Here is a 20169-nt window from a genome sequence, read left to right on the forward strand (position 1 = left end):
AGCATAGACTCGCTCCCATTTCTGCATCCCTAGGTCTGGTCCTGATGGCACCGAACCCAACCGCCTCCAGGGCCCCCAAGCACCACGTTATGCTCCTTGGAGAAGAGGCGCGTTGTCGGCGCCCTCTTGATACTTCAAGACATAACTTTAGGCTTGGAAGGACTTTAGCGATCACGTGATTCAAAACCCGCATTCTTTGCAAGAAGAAACTGATGCCCAGAGAGGTTACTCCTGCCTGAGGCTGCACCAGCGGAACCAGGGTCCAGTTTCCAGTGCCTCCCCCGGCTCCCTGCTCTCTGATCTTGGACTTCCTATACTAAACTGTCTTACCTAGCACCCACCAGAGTGCCCTGTATGATTTTCTTATTCCTTCTGATTAATTTCTCTGTACTCATCCAAAAAGGAAGGGTCTACTAAAACATCAAGTGATAAGTTATGGAAGTTCTGAAGCCAGTGGGATTCAAACTCAGACCTTCACATTTTAAAAATATATATATTTTTATTGATTTCAGAGAGGAAGGAAGAGGGAGAGAGAGAGAGAAACATCAATGATGAGAGAGGATCATTGATCAGCTGCCTCCTGCAAGCCCTCCACTGGGGATCGAGCCCACAACCCGGGCATGTGCCCTTGACCAGGATCAGACCTGGGACAGGGATGATAGAGAGTTAGAAACATCGATGAGAGAAACATCAATCAGCTGCCTCCTGCACATCCCCCACTGGGGATGTGCCCGCAACCAAGGTACATGCCCTTGGCTGGATTCGAACCTGGGACCCCACAGTCCACAGGCCAACTCTCTATCCATTGAGCAAAACCAGTTAGGGCCAGACTTTCACATCTTATTAGCTATGTGACCTTGGACACTTAGCTGACCTCTGAAGGCCTCAGTTTCCTCCTATGTAAACAGGGGATAGAAACATCTCCCTTATTAGGTTACTGTGAGGAATAAATGAATTAAGAAGGTAAAAGGACCTAGTATCATGCCTAAAACATAGTAGGTGCTCAATAAATATGGCTTTCCTTCCTCATCAGGCAGCAGGACTGCTGGCTGGTCCTTGCTCCTGCGATGTCTTACTAATGCAAACATCATCCCACGGTTTTCTTGGGTTTCCAGAGAACCCTAGGTGGCGCATGGACAAGAGCAGGTGTTGTTGGGCAGATCCAGGTATGACTCTCACCTCTGCCATTTGGGCAGTTTATTTAATTCTTGGCTGAGTCTCCTGAAAACAGGAATATTAGGATTAGGTATAACATGTGTAAAGTGCCTGGCATAGGAGGCACCTCATAAATGATACCTAGAATTATAGTTAAAAGATCAGAAGAGGCTGATGAGGAAAGACTGGAATAGGAGCCAGCAACTCTGCCACCCAGTCTTAAATGTGCCACTTATCTCCACCTGCCCCTTACCTTGAGCTAGAACATGACTTGAAGAATATGCTGGGAGTTGATTGAAATTATGGTACAATCTGGAATTACGTGATAGAAATAAATTTACTTTTAAGTATTTTTACTTAAAATGTTTTTCTCCTCATCCTGTCTTCCATAACCATGAGGATTCTCTCCTTTGATCAACCAGAATTCCTCCTCTTCATGAGTCTTAACAGGTGGTCAGGTCACGAGTGACTAAAGATACTCTGGGGACTAAAGCAACTGGAATTGTTTAGTTTGAAAGAAGACGTGGTGGTGAGTGGAGGACATTAGCCTATAAGGAAATGACAGCCTCTACAGTTTCTATAAAAAAAAAACTTAGGGGAGTAAAAAAGACAGATACTTGAGAAAGTAGCAAGTTCTAAACTAAAAACAAAAGCGAACAAAAAGTATCCTAGAAATAGAGCACGTTTACCTATCTGTCTGTCTAAGTCAATTTGCAGAGATGTCCCTCTGACAAATGCTCGTGTTTTCTGCGTCTGAGAGCAGAAGTAAGATTGTGGGACAAGCAGGTGCGCCCATGCCTACGTGACTGTGTGACTCCCCGTGTGCGAGACACATCATGGGGACATTTTATATCTGACAACAATGAAACAACTCTATGTGGTGCATCTGACCGGTTATTCCTTCATTCATGAATTATATTTAAGCCACCCTGGATTTCTTGATGACATTCAGGCTGTAAGAAATCTTAATGTTCTCTTCGTGGCAGGATCCTAAGATACTTCTCTGTTCTCACTGACAGAGTTAATGCCCTTCCACCATTGTGTTAGCTCAATTTTTCTATTTCTCCCATTTCTTCTATCTTTCCATTTTAATCCTAACTCTGCATTTTTTGGCTCAGTTGAATATTTTTAATATTTAGGTTTCTTCCTCTTCACTTACTGAGTATACATTCTTTTACTACCTATTTAATAGTTAACTCCTTCCCAGAGATTATGACATGTATCTTTGACTAATCACTGGTACTTTTTCCTCTTCCAGGACAATGCAAGGATTTTAGAACCCTCAAGCCTCATTTATCCACCTGGCTTATATACTATTGTTGTCATGCACAGTGTTTTAATTTTCTCTATTTATGACCCTCATGATAATATTATTACTTTATAAAGTCGATATTTGTTTAGATTTATCTCCATATTTATCCTTTTCTTGTCCTTTATGTTTTCCTACATATCAGAGCCAACAACTCGGATCATTTTCCCTGTACAGGAGGACCACTCTTTTTCGTTTCCCTTAGTTGGTGATAAATCATTTCACCTTTTCCCCCTGAAAATTTATTTCATCTTAATTTTGAAAAATTACTTGGAGATTTGCCTTATTGGACATCATGAATTTTATTATGAAGCTATAGTAATTAAGGGAATGTGTTTTGGACAGAGATAAACAAAATTAAAGTGGAACAGAATAGAGATTTTCTAATGGACACCACTGGAATTCTAATGCAAGCAATGTTCTTTGCCACAACCTTAAATAGGGCAGGAAGTAGGGATGGAAAAGAGGGGTCAATGTATCAGATGGTTAAATACATTCATCCCCAGTCAATTGATCTTACCACCTTTTAACTGTTCTTAATGTGCTCTCTTCCTTCTTCACCCATCTTGCAAGCATCTGCAGCCCCCTTCCCCTCTCCCTTTATCAGGCTCACTTGGTAAAACCACAACCCTGGCTAATCTAAATTACCCAACTACTGCAAGCTTCCACCTTGTTACAGAACATGGCTAAAGAAAAACACGAAACCATCTGACTGGTCTCACCATGAAATTAATGGCCCTTGACTTATATACTTAATGTAATAAGTATGCTTATTATTTATTGTCTACTATGTGGGATACAAGACTCATAAAGCATATTTAAGGCAAACAAGTAAGGAGCTATTCTCAGTTGAAAGGTGTGGAAACTGGGATTCCTGAAGAGTCAGTGAATTTCCACAAACCTGAGACACAATGGAATCAGGGCTCCCACCCTGGCTGTGTGACTCCCGGCTGCTCTGTCAGTATCCCTGGGGAAGACTACAGCCAGGCAGAGGCCATGCCTACCTATATTTCTAGTCCCCACAGCACTAGAAGGCTCATTAAATGTATATTGAATAGATCAGTATTTGTAATCTATAGTATAAAAGATTTATATTGTAAAAAGTTTCCTATAAGGAAGGGCCAAAAGGAAGAACAAACTCCAGCTACCAAAGTATTTAAAAATATATAATACTAGTATAACTATAATAATAAAAGCATAATATGCTAATTAGACCAGATAGCTGAACGACCTTCTGGATGAAGCCAGGGCTGCGAGGGCCAAGCCCCTTGTACAAATTTCATGCATCAGGCCTCTAGTTTAAATATAATATTACATTTAATATATTATATTTTATTTATATTGTAGTACTCATATTATGTTAATACCACATTTAATAGATATAATTATATTTTAATATAAATTAATTTGCAGCAGTTTTCTCTGAAGAGAGTTTAATGGACTCAGCTCTCCTTCCAGCTGACCTTTAGCTTGATGATAATATGCTTTGTGGTCATTATATTGTTTTTGTGGCTGTCTAACAACTCTCAAACGTTTTATCTCTGAAGATCAGCAGTTAGAGGCTATCTTCCACAGTTTTATTTGTGCATGGCCATACCTACATTCTGTTTCCAAATTTTCTGCTACCAATACTTTTCAACCTCTGCTTAAATCTTCCATATACTCAGAGTATAAATCTTGATTTCTCCTGTCTTTATTTCCTTCAAGTCATGTTATCTTTTAAACTTTTCTCACAATTTTTTTTAAGTGCTTCTTACTGCTTGAAAAACAAAACAAAAATCCCTCTCCACCTTGGACCTCTTTCCTTCTGAAAATCATTTCCTGATAGTCTCCCTCCTCTTTTGTTCATTATAAAATTCATGTAACTAATTTAGCCCCGGCATTTAGAAGGCATTCATAAAACATTGATATGAGGGAGGTGCTAATTCAGCACTCTTTTCCAATAATCTCATTCTTACATCCTCTTAAACCAGGGTAGACTGGCAAAAGTGCCATGACCAAAATTAAAGAACCAGTTGGGAAGAGTTGGCTATCAATCAATGTCATATCATTTCCACCAGCATAGAGTAATGACACACTGAGAGTTCAAAGGTCACATTGCCTAATGGAATTTTGTGTTCTGTGAGGGTTAAGGGCGCTGTTGGGTGGACAGGGAGGGCTGCAGGGTGCTAAGGTCAGAGATTAAATGAATAAGTATGAGCTAGGGTCACTATGCTTTAGGTCATTTATGTTGACTTACTCTTAAGGTTATTTTAATGTCTTTTTTTTCAAATTAGAATGTTAGTTTTATTCAATTTTTAACTTTGGTTGATGGCAAAAACCACTCTTTTTTCCCATTTCACTTTGTGTTGGTTTCAGGTGTACAGCCTAGTGGTTAGACAATCATACACTTTACATAGTGTCCCCTCGATACATCCAGTACCCCACCTGGCACCATACATAGTTATTACAATATTATTGACAATAGTCCCCATGCTTTACTTACGTCCCTGTGACTATTTTGTACCTACCAATTCATGCTTCTTAGTCCCTTCACCTTAAGGCTATTCTAAAATCATAACTTTTCAAAGTATTGTACTTTACTTTGCGATAAATTTAAGTATTTGCTAACACCATATCAAATATCTATAAATAGCCCTAGCTGGTCTTGCTCAGTGGCCAGAGCATTGGCCTGTGGACTGAAGGGTCCCAGGTTTGATTCCGGTCAAGGGCACACGCCTGGGTTGGGGGCTCAATCTTCAGTGGGGGGCATGCAGGAGGCAGCTAATCAATGATTGTCTCTCATCATTGATGTTTCTCTCTCTCCCTCTCCCTTCCTCTCTGAAATCAATAAAAATATATTTAAAAATATCTATAAATAATATAACAAAAAACAACAGTAACTTCAGATTTGCATTTGATGTTAGTTCTCAATTACTCATAGCACTTTTCCTTAGCCCTAAAGTTGTGGCTTCCTAAGAGTTCTTCAACCACTTTAAAGGGTGTTGTGAAATGATGTTAGGAATCTACCGAAGCAAAAAAACCCGGGTTTGTAATCATCTGTGCATCAGTTTGGGAACCTTACTAATACAAGTAAGATCTATGATTCTCTTTTTCCCCTTCTTTGCTATCTTTTAAAAAAAATTAAACATTTTATTTTGAGACACATAATTTACTTAACAGTAGCAAGAGTAATTAATACAGAGAGAGTGCCTGTGTCCTTTATTTAGTTTCCCCAATGGTAATAGATTGTATTTGTGTCTAATTCTAGTTCTTTTGCCTTTCCACATAAACTTTCGAATCAGTTATCTACACCCATGGAATAACTTGTTTACTGCCTGTTACTGCCATGTAGTTATGGCCAGGATTTTAGTTGGCATTGCATTGAATCTATTGATCAAGCTGGGAAAAGCTGACATCTTGACAATATTGAATCTTCCTATCATGAACATGGAGTATCTCTCCATTTATTTAGTTCTTTGATTTCATTCACCAAAATGTTATCATTTTCCTCATATAGACGTTGTATATATTTTGTTAGATTTATATCTAAATATTTCATTTTGCGGAGTGCTAATGTATATGTTACTATTTTTAATTTCAAATTTCATTTGTTCATTCTGCTATATTAACCTTGTATCCTGCAACCTTGTTAAAATCGCTTATTAGCTCTAGGAGTTTGGTGTGTGTGTGTGTGTGTATGTGTATGTGTAGTTTCTTTAGAATTTTCTACATAGACCATCTTAACATCTGTGAACAAAAGCAGTGTATTTCTTTTTTCCAAATTTGTCTTCCTTTTTAAATCTTATTTAATTAGCTAGGACATCCTGCAGAATGTTAAAAAGGAGTGATGAAAGGGTACATTTTTGCTTTGTTCCTGAAACTTAAAAGCTTCGAGCTTCTCACCATTAAGTATGATGTTAGCTGTAGGGTTTCTTTCTTTGTAGATATTCCTTATCAAATTGAGGGTATTCCCTTCTATTCCTGGGTTATTGAGAGTTTTTATCATGAATGGGTGTTGGATTTTGTCAAATGCTTTTTCTGCATCCATTGATCTGATCATATATTATTTTTTGTTTTTATCATATGTAATGGATCACATTGATTTTTAAATGTTGAAACAGCCTTACATACTTGGGAAATTTTCCACTTGGACACAGTGTATAATTCTTTATTCCATTGTTGGATTTGATTTGCTAATATTTTGCTGAGGACTTTTGCATTTATTTCATGAGAGTAATTGGCCTGTAGTTTTCTTTTCCGGTAATGTCTCTGTCCAGTTTTGGTATCAGAGTAATACTACCCTCATAGGATGAGTTAGGAAGAATTCCTTCTGCTTCTATTCTCTGAAAGAGATTGTAGAGAGTTGATAGAATTTTTTTTCTTAAATGTTTGGTAGAATTCGCTAGTGAACCCAACTGGGCCTGGTGCTGTTTTAGGTTATTATTGATTCAATGTCTTTGTATTTAGTGTTCAGAAGGCTGGTTATAATGTGTCTCGGCATCAATCTTTAGGTTGATTCTGTTTGGGGTTTGCTTATCTTCTTGAATGCATGACTTTGTGGGTTTTGACAAACCTGGGACATTTTCAGCCAGTATTTCTTTAAACACTTTTTCAGATCTACTCTCTTTCTCCTCTCATTATGGGACTCTGGTGACGCCAGTATTAAATCTTTGCCATAGTTCCACAGATCCCTGAGGCGCTGTGATTTTTTTCCCCAGTTTGTTATCCTCACTGTTGCACAGATTGGGCATTTTCAATTGCTCTACCGTCCATTCTGCTGGTGAGCCCATTCATTGAGTTCATTTCAGTAACTGTATTTTTTAGTTCAAAAATTTGCGTTTGATCCATCTTTATAAATTCTATTTATTTGCTAATATTTTCTATGTTTTTCAGTTGTTTCTAGCATGTTTGTAATTGCTCTTTGAAGCATTTTACGATGGTAGTTTTTAAACTTTTGTCAGATAATTCTGACATCTCTATCATCTTGGTGCTAGCATCTGTTAATTGCCTTTTTTTCCCATTCAATTTGATATCTTCCCAGTTCTTGGTGTATTGAGTGATATTTGGCTGAAAATTGGACATTTGAGGTATTATGTTATGAGATTCTGGATCTTAATTTAAACCTTGGTTTTCTTGATTTTTGGACATTGCTTTAGCAGGGAAGTGGGGTGTCATTCTTGACTCATTACTAAGAGTGGGGATAGAAGTCCAAGTTCTTCACTTGGTCTCTACTGACACCTGAGGTAGGAGGGGTCCTTCTTGCTGCCCCTCCACTAAGCTTCCACTGACACCTTCCTGGCTGGGAGGAGTAGGAGTGTATCCTTACAGCTCTCCATATGGTCTCCATGGACACCACAGAGTGGGGAGGTGGCCTGTAACTGCTGTGCAGTGGTGGAAATCCTGGTTCTCCATAAGCCCCCTAGAGGGGAGGGAGAGAGCTGCTCATTCCTATGGGGGGTGGGGTGGGGGATGGAAAGACAGTCCCTCCTTAGCCTCCTTTGATGCCACAGGGGCGGTAGGCAGGCAGTGAGGTTGGGTGCCTTGTTACAGCCTAGCAAAGGTTTAAGTCAAGGCTTGCCCTGCAGCCCTTGGGCATGGGCATGGGTGGTGCCACAGTTTTTTTCTATGATGTTTGGCTAGAGTAGATCAGCTATTTTCTAAACACATTCTATCTTGCTAGGCTGTCTCTTCCTGTTTTTTGTGTTGTTTTTTTTGCTAGAGAGAACAGGCCTGTTTTGTTTGTTTGTTGGGGCTCCTTTTGTCTGTTACATTGACATTTCTGGGTTCTTGCCATCTGAGATGTATGAGGCAAGAAAAAGGAAAACAAAACAAAAACAAAAATGGAGAACTCACCACCATGTCCTTCTCTGGATTCCAAGGTCCTTTGCTGGTTTGTCTTTCTCCACTTTTCAGTCTTACGTTTGTTTTATATACGAAGGTGGGCAAAAGTAGGTCTACAGTTGTAAGTGAAACACAGACTTGATTCTTGTATTCTTATTAATTTTGTATTTTTTTTCCATATGAATAACTGTAAACCTACTTTTGCCCACTCCTGTATAATGTTCAGTGTCTCTGGTTGTACTTAGCAGGAGGAATAGTAACAAATGTATCTCAACACTCTCACTATTTCAAATAAACCACTGCAAGAATGAAAATAAACCTATTCTGGTCCACCAGGTCTTTCAGGCTCAGTCCTACTTGACCTCCCAGACTCATTCCTGGGGTGGCCACACCGAAAACCTGAAACCCTGAGTCACTTCCAAGTCTGGCCTTCCAGGCTTTTCTTTACTGTTCTCCACATCCACACCCTTTCTCTACTGCCCATCTGACAAGTAGATACTCAGTTCTCCAGGAAGATTTTTTAACCCTTGAACTACTCTCAGAAGTGATGGCCGTCTTCTGGGTTCCCCAAGAAGTCTCTCATGGCGGCACCAATACTTGTTACTAAACATATTTCCTGTCTCCTAAGCTGAGATCTTCTTGTCATATCATCATGCTCCCACCATCTAGTCCAGTAGGCACCTAAGAGAATTGTTAAATGAATAAATATAAAATAAAGCTTCATTTTATGCAAGAGAATTACTAGCCTAGAAGAGCAAGGAAAATATGAAGGGAAGGCAATCAACCTGCTTTGTTTGTTTTTTGGCTTATATTCTGTGTATTGAGAGGCATCTTAAAAAGTTTATTATAATAGTTAGTACTCAAGTCATCCAAAGAGGTAGATGTTGAAATCCCTGAACTGCCAATGAAGAAATAAAGACTAAAATAAGTAACTTGCCCACAGAATCATACATGTTAACAAATCTGAGGCCAAAAGAGACACCCAGGCTTTCATGACTGGAGAACCTAGGTGCTTCTCCATACACCAAAGGATGACCATTAGGTTACATTTAAGTGTAACTGCCCAGGGGAGAAAGTGAAAACGTGTACTTTACAGCTCAAAGGTCACTTTTCCTATGACTCAAACAGACTCTTTTGAAAAAACCCAGGTGAAAATATTTCATCATATACCTTTGGCTCTGGAAGCAGTCCTGCTTTTCTATTTGAGATTCTGATTGCTCCAGAATCCAAGGGCAGAGGCCTTCCACCTCGGAGTCAGAGGTTCCAAGAGAAACAAAGGAAGACTATTGCAGAAGGTGTTCCCTGAAATCTTTTTTTTTTAAAGAGCAACAAATCTCTGTGTTTTTTTTTTTCATTGAACAAACATTTTTATTGAGGATTTTCAATGTGCCAGGAATTGATAGAGGGTGTTGCAGCACAATGGTGAGCCAGGTGCCCACTTCCAGGGTAACTCCCTCTCATTTGTCAGATTTCAGCCCAAATTATCATTTCAAGAGAAGCAAATATTTCAGTAAAGTTGAACCATCTGATTCTCTTATTTTTTTCTTAACTTTTTGTTAGGAGATAAAATACACCCGCAGGAAGTTGCAAAAATTGTAGTCCTATGTGCCCTTTATTCAGCTTCCCTGAAGAATGTCATGTAGTAACTACAGTATAAAATCAAACCTAGGACACTAGCATTGGTATGATAGTCTTACCAGACTCATCCAATTTCATACAAACATTTTTTTCTTTTACAAAGTTATGGATGCAATCCCCATAAGGCCTTACCTTTTATTCTGTTGAATAGACAAGGCTGGGTCACAAGTCTTATGTAATGTTGGGTACGTAAAATTATATAAAAATCATTTTAACATATCATATTAACCAAGGGCTTTTCAGATGTTAATTTGTGATCAAACAAAACTGACCCAGAGGAAGGCACATACTAGATCAAAAACTTGGCAAAAGAGTAAACACTTATGGAACCTTTGCTATATGTTAAGGACTTTGCCAAACACAAAAACAAAGTGATGCAAAGACACAGTCCTTTCCTCAAATGGTTCACAGATGGGAGCTGCGTTTGAAACAGAGATGTGAGTCAGAAAAATGAATAAAAAAGACATTATTGAAACCTGGGAATAAATGGTTGCTTTGTGTGTCAAGAAACAGATTGAAACACATTTTGGCCTAAAATCAGACGTTGATTCTGATGAACCAAAGAAAAGGGCCATCACTGTTTAGAATTGGATATAGCTGGACGATCCTAAAATGCAGCTAGGAAAATAAAAGAGTTGAACTCCAGCAAACAGCACACACTGGGACCCATCCTTGTTTAGTTCCTACCTGAGGCCACACTTTCAAATGCCTCCTACCATAATGTCCCCTTCAAGCCGTATGAACAAATTATCTTCCTCCTAAAACAGTTTATCTCCATCAATGTCACAGCATTTTGCTAGGCAACTCTTATCATCCCTCCACCTCTCACGTCTAACCTCTGCTGTTTCCCAGAGCCACTTGTTCTTCTCCGTTCTAACCAGCCCAACTCAGAGCCTCATTACCCTCACACTGAACAAAAAATAAAAGCATCTTGTTTAACCTCCCTGATTTGAGGCTTGTGTCAGTTTCCCAAGGCTACTGTAAGAAATAACCATACACGTATTTGATGGCTTAACATTCTGGAAAGCAGAATAGAGGTTACTAAAAAAATTAAAAAGAGAAATACCATACCATACAGCAATCCCACTTCTGGTTATATATCCAAAACCTAAATTAGCAACACCATGTTCCTGCAGCATTACACACAATAACCAAGATATGCAAACAACTTGTATCCACTGACATATGAAGGCATAAAGAAAATGTCACACACACATAACACACAGGAAACATATTCAGCCATAAAAAGGAAATCCTCCCATTTGTGAAAATAGATGAACTTGGACGACATTGCACTAAGTGAAATAAGCCAGATACACACACACACACACACACACACACACACACGATCAGAGCATCTGCAAAGACAATTTTACTTCTTCCTTTCTGGTTGCAATGCCTTTTCTTTGTCTTGCCTGATTGCTCTGCCTAGGGACTTCCAATAGGACTGTTGAGAGCAGGAACCCCAGTCTTGTTCCTGATCTTAGAGGAAAACCTTCCACCCTTTCCCCATTGAGTACGATGTTAGCTGTGGGCTTGTCTTTATAGCCTTTATTGTGTGGAAGTACGTTTTCTCTATACCCGATTTGTTGAATTTTCATCATGAAAGGATGTTGTTTTTTTTGTCAACTGTTTTTTTGGTATCTATTGAGATAATTATGTGATTTCTATCTTTCAATCTGTTAATATGGTGTATAGATTTGCATATGTTGAATCGCACTTACGTCCCAGAGATAAATCCCCCTTGTTCATAATGTATGATACTAACAATGTGCTATTAAATTCAGTTTGCTTGCATTTTGTTGAGAATTTTTACACCTATATTCATCAGAGATATTGATCTGTAGTTTTCCACAGTGTCCTTATTTGGCTTGGGTATCAGGACAATGCTGGCCTCTTAAAATGAGTTTGGAAGTGTTCTCTTCACTTTTTTGGAAGTGTGAGAAGAACTGCCGTTAATTCTTCCTTGAGTGTTTGGTAGAATTCACCAGTAAAACAATCTGTTCCTGGACTTTTCTTTGTTAGGAGGTTTTTGATTACTGACTCAATCTCCTTACTCATTGGTCTATTTAGATTTTATATTTCTTCAAGATTCAGTCTTTGTAGGATGTATATATAATTTTACTTATAATTATATAAATTATATAAGGACCTTTTTTTGTCTCCTTAACCATTTTTTTATCCTTACCCAAGGATATGTTTATATTGATTTTAGAGAGAGAAACATTGATGTGAGAGAGAAACGTCAATCAGTTGTCTCCTATACATGCCCCCCAAAAGGGATCAAACCTACAACCTAGGTATGTGCTCTGACTGGGAATTGAACTGGTAACCTTTTGTGCACAGGATGTCGCTCCAACTAACTGAGCCACAATGGTTAGGGCTTATGTGATATTTTAAACATCTGCCACCAGAAAGATCACCTTTGGAGAGATCAATAACTGGGAAAAGTGATTCATTATTGAAACAGGAAAAGAGTAATTGTATTTTTTTAAAGTACAAAAATATTAAAATCCTGTAAAAGTCCTTTGTAAGAGCAATGCAAAACATGCAATGAACATCAGAGTATACATGTCACATTGTGCATCCTCTGTCCCACCCAAGCCCATGAATCTTGTATCAATCTGTGTGGTCAGTTGGAGAACCATCATTATGTGCAAATGCAAGAATCAGCAGGGCCAATTTCAAGAATGAAGGTAGATAGTTCTTTAGGACCCAGTGTGAAAATACATGTAGACCAGGAATTATTTACACTATTTAAGCATTCTCACAAAAAATAAAAAATTGGTAGGCATTTTTAAAGGAGTCCTTTTAAAAAATGCAGATAGGATCTTCAATATTCCAATTAGGAGGTAATATATTTACAGGTGTTTTAGACAAGATGACTTCAGTCATATAAAAGTTTAGTTTTATTATAGGCGCTTTATGCAAACATTCAGTACTTTTTGCTTCGTCTATAGTACTTTTAGCAAGGCAGTCAGTTGCAGTCCAAATAAGAAAATATACACAAAAGTTACACATTTTATTAACAAAATCTACTTTGAATTATTATATAAACTTCTAATGCAATTGAAAACATCGTTTTATTCCATCTGATGATGTTTCTTCCAGTTCCTTCCACTATAAAGTCTTTCAAGACTCTGAACTTGATGGGATGATCTCGTGTCAGGAAGTATTAAACAGGTCGCTCTACATAGTGTTTCCAGTAAAGTGCTCACTTTTTAACTTTGACTAAATGCCATATTTTAACACAAACATTAGAAAATATTTAACAGCTTATCTGGGCACAGTTCACGAGCGCTTGGCCCCAGCCTGGACGCTGACCATGGAGAAGTAGATGCCCTTCTGTGCAAGCAGCTGCTGATGGGTGCCGTGCTCCCTGATCTTGCCGTTCTGAAACACCACTATCAGGTCTGCGTTCTGGATGGTGGACAGGCGGTGGGCGATCACAATGCAGGTGCGGCCTTCTCTGGCTTTATCCAGGGCTTCTTGGACAACCTATTTAATATTTGTGTAAATTAATCCTGATACAAACAGCCCTCTCCCTTTACGTCCTCTCCCATAATAACCCTCAAAACTAATTTATCCAACAATAGGTTCTTCTGTAACAATGGTATCGGCGAAATGTAACAGGTTTTACAAAGCAAGGGATCTGGCGTGCCAGAAGATAATTGAATCCTAGTTTGGATTAGTTCTGAGGCACGAGTCATCTATTCTCCAAGGCATGAGAATAAATAGAGCCCATCCAATCGTTTAAGAACATTTACTGGTGGCCTCGCCATACAACATCCTTCCAAGCAGCCCTCTGGTCCCGCTCTACCCCAAATGCGGGAAGACTGAGCACAAAGACAGCTTCCTTTTAAGATAGGCTACCTCTCAGAATTAGTGTGCTTCCAGGTGCCCGAATATTCCACTTTTTCTCGAACTGAAAATGATTACAAATGTTTACCTTAAGGTACAGTCAGCTTTTAATATTGTAGTGCCCTCCCCGTTTTTTCTACATTCGCTGAGGAAATGCCGCCAGTGGAAATGGAAACATCGTTTCCTGAATGCAGCTTCCTAGGTAATACAGAGTGATCCAGGGCTCTTTCGCCTGGTTTGATCTCAGTTCCCTTTACCAGTAATAACAGCTACAGGAAGTTTTTGAGTTCCACTGAAAGGTGACATAAGTGATAATCAAAATATGTGGCTGAATTCTGTCCTCTACTGTGGAAGTTAGAAGCACACATTATATCTTAGGTCCGTGTGAATGAGTCCAATTTCCATTCTTACCTTTTCACTCTCTGTGTCCAGAGCTGATGTGGCTTCGTCCAGAAGCAAAATGCGCGGCTTTCTCACCAGGGCACGCGCGATGGCAATGCGCTGCTTCTGGCCGCCGGAGAGCTGGGTTCCTTTGTCGCCTACTCTGGTGTTATATTTCTGCAAATAAGGTGGAGTTATTATGAAAAGTAGAACTAAGATCCTAAAAAAGGGTTTGCTTACAGAAAAGAGGATAGCCACTTCCCTACATACAAAAAAAAATTTAGGTTCAGAATAGGAATGGGTCATAGAGAATGAAACAAACACAGACATAGCTCCAAATGGCAGGTTTGATCTCTCTTCTTGAAACTAGAACACTTATGTCTTCAAAGTTTTGTCTTCATATAAACAGGTGAGCATGTCTAGGAGGAAGAATACTGTCTCAATCTTAGTCTCTTCCAGTCTTATGGTTTCATTATATTTGGGACAAAGATTGGTAGGAGGAAGGAAATTTGATTTCAATGGGCTACGCATACAAAAATAAATAAATACAAATTTGATGCTCATTGTATTTATAACCAGTAGGTGACGCTCTCTGCATTATTTTAAAGCGAGGAAGGGAAGACTTCTTAGGATGCCCGCCTTTTGGTGTCTGTTTTAATAAAATTATCTCCCATGTTTCAACAATTTTAATGGATGCTAAGCATTAAATCTGGCTCTCCCCAATTGTTTTCACTCACTTGTTGTCCACATTAGGTAACCGTCACTATTCAATATGATGATAGGAACAGATGTTCGGAGGGTACATAGGGGAGAGCCAAAACAGGATATGAAAGCACGTGTAACCCTAGATAACAATGCTATCTTATTACAGGCCCTTCCCAGCTAAAATTTGAGTCAGAATGTAGACTCTGATTCTGACACTCAGAGTTTGTAAAGTCCAGGCTCTATTTTTAGTTGCTATACCTGCAACACTAGTTCTGTGGCACTCAGACAAGGACTCCAACTGCAGATGGAATAAGGAGACTCCAGGTGAGGTTCCAGCAGATGCGTGGGGCTGGCTCTACCCCAGGGCTACATCTGCCGGGGAGGCAGGCGCACTGTGTCCCATGTGAGTGCAGGGGTGACCAGGTTGCACTGATAAAGTTTTGAGCCTGTTGAGGCCGGTAAAGGCAGGCTGTAACCCTGCAGGGCGAGGTAAATCCTTGTACAAATTACTCAGGAGGAGAAGTGGCTCCTCAAACAGAAAACGGGACTCAGGGGATCTGCCTTCTCTTTCCTTGTCCGAGAAAAAGACACAAGATCTACTTGTGCTCTGTGCAACAGATGGAGCCCAGGAGCCCAGAATGGTGGCGTCACTCAGGAGGAGAAGTGGCTCCTCAGACAGAAAACGGGACTCAGGGGATTTGCCTTCTCTTTCCTTGTCCGAGAAAAAGACAAGATCTACTTGTGCTCTGTGCGACAGATGGAGCCCAGGAGCCCAGAATGGTGGCGTCCCAGTGGAAGACAAATGCCAGGGGGCAGGCATATCAATAAGCTAGGTAATAGCTACTCTCTCTGTCTTTGTCAATCCCTAGCCCAGTGGTTCCCAAACTTTAGCCTGCGTCAGCATCACCTGGGCTACTAAAGCATCAACAGCTGGACTCCTCCTCCAGTGTTTCTGATTCAGCAGGTCTGCGGTAGGGTCTGAAAATCTGCATTTCTTACAAGGTCCCAGGAGATGCTGATGGTCCATGCCCAAACCTCGTCATTAGTAAAGGGGACTGGCACTATATTCTAAAATGTGCTAGCTGTTGGAAAGGGCCAGTTATTCACAGGGGGGCTAGAAGATGAAAGGCTGGGAGGGGGACAATGCCCTCTCCTGGGGACTATGATGTGGTGGCAGCAGCTATCCAAAGAAGAGCCTCAGGAAAAGAAAAGAGTGGGAAAGAGGGCCACCTGGCATTGCTATCCTTCCCCACGAGCAGACTGCCTTCCCTGCGGGTTTGACGCTACTGAGCTTTATTTCTCGGGAGACTTCCTTACAATAAAGGGGAAGAGGGTTAGGCGAGTTACGTCAAGATGTACTTTAAAATATAGGACTTACTAGTCAGCCCTGACCGGTTTGGCTCAGTGGATAGAGTACCTGTTGGACTGAAGGGTCCCAGGTTCAATTCTGAACCTCAGTTACAGCCTCAATCCCTGGTCCTGGTTGGGGCATGTGTGGGAGGCAACCAATCCATGTGTCTCTCTTATATCAATGTTTTTCTCTCTCTGTCTCCCCTCTTCCCCTTCCACTTTCTCTAAAAATCAATGGAAGAATATCCTTGGTGAGGATTAACAAAAAAATAAAATATAGGACTTAAGGGGCTGAAGAGGGTGAGAAGTTCTATTTATCTAGCTACTTTAAAATATAGGACTTACTAGTCAGCCCTGACCGGTTTGGCTCAGTGGATAGAGTACCTGTTGGACTGAAGGGTCCCAGGTTCAATTCTGAACCTCAGTTACAGCCTCAATCCCTGGTCCTGGTTGGGGCATGTGTGGGAGGCAACCAATCCATGTGTCTCTCTTATATCAATGTTTTTCTCTCTCTGTCTCCCCTCTTCCCCTTCCACTCTCTCTAAAAATCAATGGAAGAATATCCTCGGTGAAGATTAATAAAAAATAAAATAAAATATAGGACATAAGGGGCTGAAGAGGGTGAGAAGTTCTATTTATCTAGCTTCCCAGGAGGAATTCGGAGGACAGCCATGGGACCACAGCCCAGGGAAGGTTTCAATAATCAACCCTATAAGCAGAGCTTGGGGCCCATGAAACGGGCGATGGTGAGAGATTACACGACATCACTGCCACCCTGGTGGTTCAGCCCTATTCACAGAGAGCCTTCTTCCTGGCTTGGGTCCTGTCCCCTGGCCTGACTCCACAGGGAGGTGTGAGGCTTGGGGAAGAGCTGTGAGGAGGAAGGTTGGGAGATACTTGGGGAGGGAGGGCCATGCCTGCCTCTGCGGGCCCTGCACTCAGACTTGAAGGGAAAGGTCCCCCAGACACACGCCCTGTCAGGCTTGTTCACAGGGAAGGTCAGCCGGTGGGGACAGAAAATGTGGCCGGACTCTTGTATTCAGGTGTGGGTGTGTGTTGGGAAGGTGTGTGTTGGGGAGGTGTGTGTTGGGGAGGTGTGTGTTGGGGAGGTGTGAGTGTGCGTGTGTGCGTGTGTTATAGTTGCTCATTTTCTTCACCTTTGGGCAACCAGCCCTTTAGAAATCAAACTGTAGGTCAGGGTGGCTGCCACAGGCTCCTGGACTCCCATGTGGGAGGGAGACTTACGTCAGGCAACGTCTCAATGAAGTGGTGGATGTTGGCCTCCTTGGCGGCCCGCACAATCTCTTCCTGTGACACCACCCGGCTGTTGTCTCCGTAGGCAATGTTCTCGCTGATGCTGCAGTCAAACAGGATGGGCTCCTGGGACACGATGCCCAGCTGTGCTCGCAGCCACTGGACGTTCAGCTGCTTTATTTCTTTGCTGTCGATGCGCTGAAAGCAGGAGTTCACAGATCAACCTCATGACCAGGACACTGTGCATTTAGCAATATTAATATCATCATCCATACACTAACAGTGCCAACTGACTGTGAGACTACCTTTTTATTGTTGTTGGGTTTTCTTTATTATCAAGGTTAATTAAATAAAGTCATACCTGTATGCTTTGAGGAGCTGTCATGTTTCTTCTGCTTTAACCCTAGTATTTGATATATGCAGGTGGTAGGTACAATAATGCCATACACACAAACTCAAGATACTGATGTTCTAATCCATGAAACCCATGAATGTTATGTCACACGGCAAAGGGGAATTGTATAAATGTGCTCATCAGCTGACCCCAAAATGAAGAGATTATCTTGGGTTATCCAAGTGGACCCAGTGTGACCATAGGGTCCTACACTATGGAAGAGGTGGCAGGAGAGTGAGTAGCAGAGTGTGCGACAGGAGAAAGACTCAATCGGTCATTGCTCGCTTTGAGGATGGGGGAGGGGCCAGGAGTCAGAAAAGGGCAGAAACAGATTCTCCCTTAGGGCCTCCAAAAGGAACCCAGCCCCGCTGACCCCTTGACTTTAGCCCAATGAGAGCCATTCTGGGCATCTGACCTCCAGAATTGGTAGCATAATACATTTGTTATTTTTTACGCCACTAAATTTGATGAAACTTGCTATGGCAGCCACAGGAAACCAATACAATGCATTATATTTCCGGAATATTTCCTGGCATCTTTATTCCTATGTATTAATTTTTCAGATGAAAAGTAGCTGAGATTAGATGGGGAGTAGATAACTACTCTGACCATATAATAGGTTTGCAGGTCAGGGTTCTGATCTGCCCTGAGTTGGTTAGGATCAGGTTGTTGAGGAATGATGGGCTGCAGCAATGAAATGGAATAGAAGCGAGAGTGGGAGGAAGGTGGCTGCTATACTCAGTAGCTGTTGATGCCGGGAAAGTGATTTAATTTCTCGAGAGTTTCTTTGTGGATAAAACGGGAATTGTGATCGTTTCTAAACTCTTGGAAAAAAATAGTGAAAACAGGAAAATCTCTGCTGCAGGAAGGCAGCTTCTGTTTGTGAAGCTCGCAGATGCAGAATGGAATACAGCCATGACCTTATTGGTACCAAGCCCAGTTGCCATGGAGACTGTTCCAAGCATCTATGCCCCAGGCTTCCTTACAGTGTGAAGTGACGGTGGAGAGAGGCAGGAAAAACCATACAAACGTGTGGCAAAACAGCAGACCTTGTTAAATGGAACACGGTGTGTGAGAAATGGAAATCTGAGGAAAGAGAGTAGTTGTGTGTTTAAAAATTTTTTTTCCAGGTGCATGCCCCTGGAAGGAAAATATATACTGCCGAATATAATCAGACAAATTTGAATGATTCCAGCAAGTTTAAATGAGTTCCTCCTTCACACTGAATACAATAACAGTCTTGGGCCTCCTCCTTCCCACACGATATACCAGAGTTGCAAACTATTTAAAATCTGTGTTAGCTGAAGAATTCTTTTTTGGGGGAAACATGTCTAGAAGCCAAAATGTAAAACAGATGAATGCAGAGCTTCTTTGTCTGAAGTCTAAGGGGTGGTTTGAGGGAAGACGAAGGAACTCCTGGAAATCAGTGAGTACCGTTTAAATTAAGTGTTTGTTTATTTGAACGGTAAACAATTTAGGAAATCAAGTTTTTGGGTTTTGATAAGACAAGTGTCTCATAATTGAAAGATATTTCCGGTCTGAGGTCTAAGGGGTGGTTTGAGGGAAGACCAAGGAACTCCTGGAAATCAGTGAGTACCGTTCAAATTAAGTGTTTATTTATTTGAACGGTAAACACTTAATTTAGGAAATCAAGTTTTTGGGTTTTGGTAAGACAAGTGTCTCATAATTGAAAGATATTTCCTGTCCTGCCTTAAAAGAGGAATGCCCCCATGTTAGCCCAGACAACGACGACAGGCTGCTAACTGTGTCCTAAGGACAGAGGACTCTGAGGGTGGTGTGTGGGATGGACCAGAGAGAGGAGAGGGGATAGGTCAGGGGAAGACTCAAACCAGAGGCAGTTTAACAGTGAAGCTAATGAAGTTAAGCTTTAAAGGCCTCAACTGCAGGTAAATGCTGGGTCTTGGACAGTGTTCTGCGTGGGAGAAAGGCCAGGCTGTGGTCAAGAAGCGCTTTCAGGTAAGTACTGTATTGATGATAATTTGCCTAAAGAAGGAACCGGAATCTTTAGGTTTCTAGTTAAATTTTGTTGTGATTTTTTTTTTCACTCTAAGCAAATATTCACTTCTGTACCTAATTTTGTATTCATAACTTTGTATTCTTTTAAGTAGGGTCCATAAAATTGTATGACCTCCAGGCTCCACACAACTTGGAACCTCCCTCTATACATATAATTCCGTTGCTTCGTTGTTCAAAACTCCCCACAATTTAACCAAAACCATTCAAATGTATCAGTCCAGTGGTTCTCCAACTATAATTGGCATCGGAATTACCTGGGAAA

At 40.8% G+C, this 20169-nt stretch overlaps 1 protein-coding gene across 1 annotated transcript in view; it reads right to left on the reverse strand.

Moving 5' to 3' along the window:
- Positions 1 to 12811: 12811 nt before the first annotated feature.
- Positions 12812 to 20169, reverse strand: part of ABCB1 (ATP binding cassette subfamily B member 1) — a 79010-nt gene continuing 71652 nt past the window's right edge. The window contains exons 26-28 of the mRNA XM_006779165.2: positions 17468 to 17674; positions 14198 to 14344; positions 12812 to 13423 (exon numbers count right to left, since the gene is read on the reverse strand). Coding sequence (XP_006779228.1) covers positions 13217 to 13423; positions 14198 to 14344; positions 17468 to 17674 — 561 coding nt within the window. The 3' untranslated portion in view covers positions 12812 to 13216. The remainder of the gene's footprint in view (positions 13424 to 14197; positions 14345 to 17467; positions 17675 to 20169) is intronic.

Source organism: Myotis davidii, unplaced genomic scaffold (assembly GCF_000327345.1).
Source record: "Myotis davidii unplaced genomic scaffold, ASM32734v1 scaffold187, whole genome shotgun sequence".
NCBI classification, from domain to species: Eukaryota; Metazoa; Chordata; class Mammalia; order Chiroptera; family Vespertilionidae; genus Myotis; species Myotis davidii.